We start from the raw sequence: 6,373 nt of genomic DNA, 5'->3' as shown, positions 1-6,373 counted from the left end.
AGTTTATAAAATATTTACTTAAAGCGACCGTGAAGTGCATGCCACGTGGTAAGAGGGGCAGAAAAATAATCTTCGTGCCTGTGACAAGCTCTACCAAGAGCGCCGCACAACTCCCTGTTCTTTAGGTTCATACCGTACTTGAATTATTTGTGGCAAGTGACTCTGTGGAGAAAACCCCGTCCGAATTCTTGCACAATAAAACTTTTTTTTCTTGCAAGACTACGTTTCGTTTTTTGCGGTTAGTGTGACGTCACAGCAGTGACTGTAACAAAGGAGCAGCATAAAGCAAGAATAGATTGCCGTTGAGCTCTGACGAAAGGCTGACACCGAAACTTCCAGTTTGCTCGGCTAACATGCATGAGTTTCTTGTTGTAAAAAAATCAACTGTTTCTACTTGTGCACCGACGCGACACGATGTATCAAAGTTGGTACAGAAAAAGCTATAAACAGTAGTTAACATGCACAAGTCAATAAAGGTGTGATACGGCGAGTGGAAGAAAATTCAGTGACGTTGAGTTGCCGAAATTCGTGTTTTTGTTGGTGAAAATATCTAAAGCCAGCGCAAATCGAGGAGAAATTTTATCATCACAAAACGGTTTGAAAATGAGTGCAATTACAATTGCTGTGACTGGTCATTATTAAAATTATCGGTTATTAGTTAAGTACACTTCAGGACAATGCCAACCAAAAGTTTTCAAGTTTTCCAGGACTTTTTTCTTCATTTCCAATAGTAATTAATTAAAACCAAGAAATCGTTACTGTTCTCTTGTCTTTGGCAAGAAGGGCGAGGGACACAGCAGTAGGTTCCAGGCGTGAAAAAAAAGGAGAGAGGACTAAGGAGAGCGAATAAAGGGGCTTCTATCTTCGCTTTTCACACAAACGGAGGACGCATATAGTAATAATTGGTATCGCTGACATGGCTTTTCATTAAACTCACTCTTCAATTACTCCCACAATCCTCACGGGGAGCCGACCAGCCTTCACCCCACTCCCTCTGCGCCTCAGAAAGAAATCGCGCACAATCGCCATCGCCAACTACGCCGGAATACATCACGTGATTGGGATGCAACAGAAACTGAATTGGACTCATCACGGCAGGCAGCCGAGGCAGGCAAAGAGAGAGAGGTGTTTGTTTGCACTGTACATCAGCCCGGATTGGCAATCCAACAACATTTTGCCCACCGAGAGAGAAAAGGCTTACGATGTTATCTTGAATAACAATTCACTAGAAGTTAGAAAAATAAACACAGGAGAGCTACTGTGATATTCTTTGTTTTATAATTTGCCTAGAAATATAAACCGTGATACGTAGTGGTAGAGTTGGGTCATTTACCCTAGAATTTCCTTACCGGTGTGCTCAGTCGATTGGACATGTTCAAGAAATTAAAACTGAACCGAATCTAACATGTCAAAAGCTAAAATCACTAAATAATATCGTAGTTCTTTTTGGTATAGTCCTTGATTAAGATTTCAACCCCTGGATTTTCTCTGAAGTTATCCGCTTAAAATCGCCTAAACGATGAAGTCACTGGTAATAAATAGAGATTGCTGCTATAATCTTGGAAAGAAAATTATTCCTCCCTTGTAATCATGAACAACACTGGACAACTAAGTGCCAAACTCTTTCCAATCTGGTCTGAACGCAAACTTCTCGCACCATTTGTTCCATGCAAAGTTGACATTGGAAGAACCTGAAACCAATAAGCATTACCAGCTCAAAAAGTTTCTAAATCTGATCTCGTTAGTCCTACCTGACCTAGCACATTTCTCAGTCTTATTTCGTTTGCATTTTAATTTGTCAGGAAAAACTAAAGCTGCGAATCTTAACCATCGACTGGACTTGAACGATTCATCAGTCAAGCTATTTACCGAGATCATTCAAAGTAATGGCTTGATTGCTTCAACTGTGGTGTCTCCTGGCAGAAAAACCGGAGATCGCTCAGTCATTCTCCATCAGTCACCTGATCAGTCATTCGGTCAGTCATTCTCTCTAGAATAACTATGATTTAGGTGATCATGCGATAATTTTAGTGTTTGATTTGATACTCGTGACCTTATTTTGTCTTAAGAGTAGCTCTATTTCTGTTAAACACAGAAAAACATTTTGAATAATTTAGAGGATCACCAGGCGACCCAGAAAACGTGTACCTGTTATGGTTAAGTTATGGTTTAAGTAGTGATAGAGCATCTAAGGGTGCCTAAAAAACTAAATTTACACAAATTTCTCCATGTTCGCTGCCTTCAGCAGTGAACATTTGTTATTTTCGGCTTTTAAAAGAAAGCGGTCAGCTCAGGAGCCTGGACAATTACCAGAAGAGTTTGTTAACGTTTTAATAACCTGCAGTTCAGTGTTTAAAGGTAGGTGACACCCCTGCGAATCCTTAATCCATCGACACCTTATTACAATTGCAAACCAGGCTGGAGGGCATGGAGGGATTTCGTTGAACAGACAGCGAACTTCACTATTAAGGTTGCATTTGATTGCAAGTTATGTTTAATTGTTTTGTTTTAAAGCAAATCGATCTAATTGAGTAATTGATTATTTAATGTATTTGTTAGCCATAACATAGTATTTTGTTTGCCTTCAATTTTGTCTTTTTTATTCAAGTCCAAACAAAAATAAGCAAACGCCAACTTGTTCTGTTTTTATTACAGGATCGGTAGCTAATCTTTCTTTTGTATTAAAATACTACAAAAAGGCTATTAATAGACCCGGGTTAACACCTATTTATGCGCATTGTCTCCTGAAAACCCCAGAATTCTGCGCATGAGCACTGCAGTGAAAACAACCATGGTGTGTGAACTCGTAACTGACAACACATGTCACGAGGGTCAGTACTGACAACCGATAGGGCGAAATATGAACTGATAACTCTTAGACTCAACTGCAGCTATGGATTTGACATGAACCGAGAATTCCCAAAAAAAAAAGGGGGAAAACTTTAAAAAAAAAAAAAAAAAAAAAAATAAAAAAAAATTTTTTTCTTAAAATGTCTGTTTCTGTTCACAGTGCTTTAAAGAACACTTTCCACTGCATGCACTTTGTCAAATATATGAATTCTGCTATTTACACTGTTCAGATCACCTTATTTCGTCAGTGGTGGAAAAGAGAGACATTTAATTTAGTTGTTTATTTTCCACAGGCAAATCACACTCCATGGCAAGCCTGCACATCCTCGCTCTTCTCCTCTGCTTTGTGCCATCTCTCTCATTTTATCTCGGCCAGATCGTTCCTCAATACTACTCGCCTTATGTTCTACGCTCCAGCATCCCGAAAACCGTCCCGCGATCAGCCATAGCAAACCCGGAACTATCCCGACTGTATGCGGCAAAGAAACAAGCGATAAAAATAGCAAAGGATATCGACGCGGAAATCGAGCACGTTTTGCAGGATCAACTTTATCGTAGAAACTTTGATGCCAACGATTACGATCCAAATAACCTTCCATTCTTTAATCCCGTACCTACCAACCCTTTGTCAGCTGCTATTGGCGCCCAAGGAGGGGCCTGGTTCCCAGGTCCTTCAGGCGCGGGTGTTGAGGGAAGCCGCATGCTGGCGGGCCATGCAGGCCGTAGAGCCCAGGCCTCACGGACATCAGATCAGACGGGTTTAGCAAGAATGTTGCAAGGAACACAAATTGTCCCCAATAAACAGTTTCCTCGAACATTCACGCCAACAGCGACTCAATCAACGCCAGATCCGTCAGATGAAATAGCTAGTAAGTAAAAAATCTATTTGTCTAGAAAACATAAAAATAGCCAATTAATGATGATCTTAGTGTGATTCAGGCAAGGGTGGGGACCCATGGGTGGGCACAGCACTCATAGTTGTCAAATTGCAAATATGAATGTCAGCCTTTGTTTAACATTTCGCTGTAGGACAGTAACAATAAGCGGTCATGTACTTGTATCTAGCTGGTTGTGCGAAAATAAAGCTTACAACACGTCGAAATTAAGGATGCACAATGACGGAATTCAAATTCTGTTCGAAGTAATTAGTTTGATATCTCATGTCTTGAATCAAAACTGCAAACCATGGAAGCTATACGTGCCCTTGGAGTTTCACTCGAGCAAAGGGGAGAAACGTTTCTGCGTAAATTTGCCAAATTTCAGAATAATATGATAATATGTGCCGAATTTGGTAACATAATCTATTCCTTAGTCTGGCTTTTTTCGCTCAAGACAAACCTAAACTGAAAATGCTTGGGTTTTACAGAGAGAAACAAATCCAGGAAAGAAACAACTTGAGCTCGTTGCTTCGGAAAGTCCGTGTTAACTGATATTTTATTTTTTTTGTTTTACAAAATCGCCGCGTTAGGCAAACATAAGTTGCCAAAATCGCTCTTTTTTCCCATCACAGGGAATCGGAGTGTGGCTGGGCGACTTTTCATAAAGCTATTGAGTGAATGCTTTCTATCTTAACACTGCATTTCCAACTTTTCATTCAACTGAACTATCACACATCTGAAATCTTTTCTTTCAGGCCTGGGAAATCCTGAAGAGTTTGACCAGAAGTGCGCGGTGCTAAAATTGACGTTCGAGAAATCGGAGGACGGTTTGGTATTTGATGACTCGCCACAGAAGAACAACGGACAGCTCCAAGGCGAGGCTCGCATTTTGAAAGACGAAGCTGACCAGGGACGATCCGTTGATTTTGGGAACAATGGAAAAATTGTTCTAAAACCCGGCTTTAAGGGAAAACCAAAGAAGTCTATTGCGATTTCAATGTGGGTCAAGTTAAACAACGTTAAGGGAGTGATTCCCCTTATCACAGCTACCGATGCAACAAATTTTGTTCGTTACGACTTGCTGCTGCGCAATGGCAGAGGAGAATGGGTGCACAGAGGGGATTCTGGGAGAGAGCTCTTTCGTGTCCAGTCCAGCTCATCAGATGTCACCGCTGGAAAGTGGCACAACATCGTGGGCAGCTATGACTCCATGTCCAGGACTGCGTCACTATGGGTGGATGGCAAGCAAGTGAGCAAAGAAGATGGTATCAGTGGGGTGTTGTCGCAGAAATGGAATAAGCTGACCATATTTGGAGGAAAAGCACATGGTGACATGGATAATATTTTTATGTTCAGGTGTCCTTTAGACAAGACCAAAATAGTTGCTTTGTACGTGTCTGCGGCATCCCCTAAAGACGTTAAAAGAGATGAAATAGAAAGACCCCTGTGATGTAGAAAGACATAGGGTAGAAAGTATCCAGATTATTGCAACTAGTCACATGACTAGTTAAAGCGCAATTTTCAACTATTGGTTTGCTTTTTTTTACATGCTATGATCAACCAAGGAACGCGTTCTTTTTTTAATCAGTCCGGAACAAAACCACAGTTAATCAAGAAATCCCACATCAAATATTAAAGCTTATCACGGTACTAAAGTCGACTGGGCATACCATAATCGGCCAATGCCAAACTTTCTATTCATTTTTTGTCAAATATCTCGTGGGAACTATGTGCGATGATGACCCAGAACTAGAGCTATAATCTCGCTTTAAAAGAATGTATAAGTAATTTTCCCCACGGAAACGTTGTCTTCATTTATAGAATACTGAAGTAAAAGTAATAGCCTAAACGAAAGAATAGTTAATAAGTGAGGGAGGGTATGTGAGAAATATGCACGATGAGGGTCATCACTAAATGTATATTTATAATAAAAATGTACAAAAGCTAATCAAACACGATTAAAAGCTGATATAAGCATTGACGTATTCGTTACCATACTTTTTTTTACAGATATTGTTGCTGTAAAATCCTCTGCAACGCCCTTCGTAACTACTTAAGTCTTGTAACTTCCTATTGAGAGCTTATATAAAGGTTCGATTTCCAGCCGTTTTTGGAGTCCGGTTGTCATCCTCCTTCTTGCGGGGCTAGGAACACTAATGATTCATAAAACAGCTGTAAATCGAGCCTAAGTTAGGACAGCAAAATAAAATGCTCTTCAGTGGATAACAAGCTGTGATAAAAACGTCCACAACAGTCGGCAAACTCCTGAATATCAGTTCTTCATTGCGGGCCCAAGAGAGGCCCGCAACCCTAATCTTGACAGTGACCAGCGGATTGCGTTTTACGCGTGCGCGCCACGTTAATAGAAAGCGAACCGAAAACGGAAGTTGAAAATTTTGTTCTTCCACTAAGAACGATCGGAATGCGAAAAATGTGTCAATCACGACAGTTTGTCGTAACACCGGAAGAGAAAATCTGTTCTCCAAGAACGATTGTCACATAAGATCTAGGCTTCTGTCACATGGAAGATTGCAAACATTACAATTTGCAGACGTGTTTTACGGGTGTTGCTTTTGCGAAAATTTGCTCTGATTGTATCACGCAAAAACCACGGCAAAGCGAATGATTCCAACAACGGTTATTCT

General features: G+C 40.6%; 1 protein-coding gene across 1 annotated transcript; it reads left to right on the top strand.

Annotated features, from left to right (window-relative positions):
* The first annotated feature begins 2,131 nt into the window (after positions 1 to 2,131).
* LOC144659802 (uncharacterized) lies at positions 2,132 to 5,709 on the top strand. Its single transcript, XM_078520319.1, has 3 exons — positions 2,132 to 2,358; positions 3,144 to 3,719; positions 4,484 to 5,709. Exons 1-3 carry the CDS (start codon positions 2,229 to 2,231, stop codon positions 5,176 to 5,178), a joined length of 1,401 nt encoding a protein of 466 aa, XP_078376445.1. The 5' UTR covers positions 2,132 to 2,228; the 3' UTR covers positions 5,179 to 5,709.
* The last annotated feature ends 664 nt before the right edge of the window (positions 5,710 to 6,373 follow it).

This window comes from Oculina patagonica, chromosome 7 (assembly GCF_052425735.1).
Source record: "Oculina patagonica isolate OP01 chromosome 7, crgOcupat, whole genome shotgun sequence".
NCBI lineage: Eukaryota > Metazoa > Cnidaria > Anthozoa > Scleractinia > Oculinidae > Oculina > Oculina patagonica.
This window is presented reverse-complemented; position numbering and strand designations above follow the sequence as displayed.

Coding starts and splice junctions, on each gene's coding strand:
- LOC144659802 (XM_078520319.1), top strand. CDS start 2,229: ATGTTCGCTGCCTTCAGCAGTGAACATTTGTTATTTTCGGCTTTTAAA. Junction 2,359..3,143: donor CTGCAGTTCAGTGTTTAAAG/GTAGGTGACACC, acceptor TATTTTCCACAG/GCAAATCACACTCCATGGCA. Junction 3,720..4,483: donor TCCGTCAGATGAAATAGCTA/GTAAGTAAAAAA, acceptor CTTTTCTTTCAG/GCCTGGGAAATCCTGAAGAG.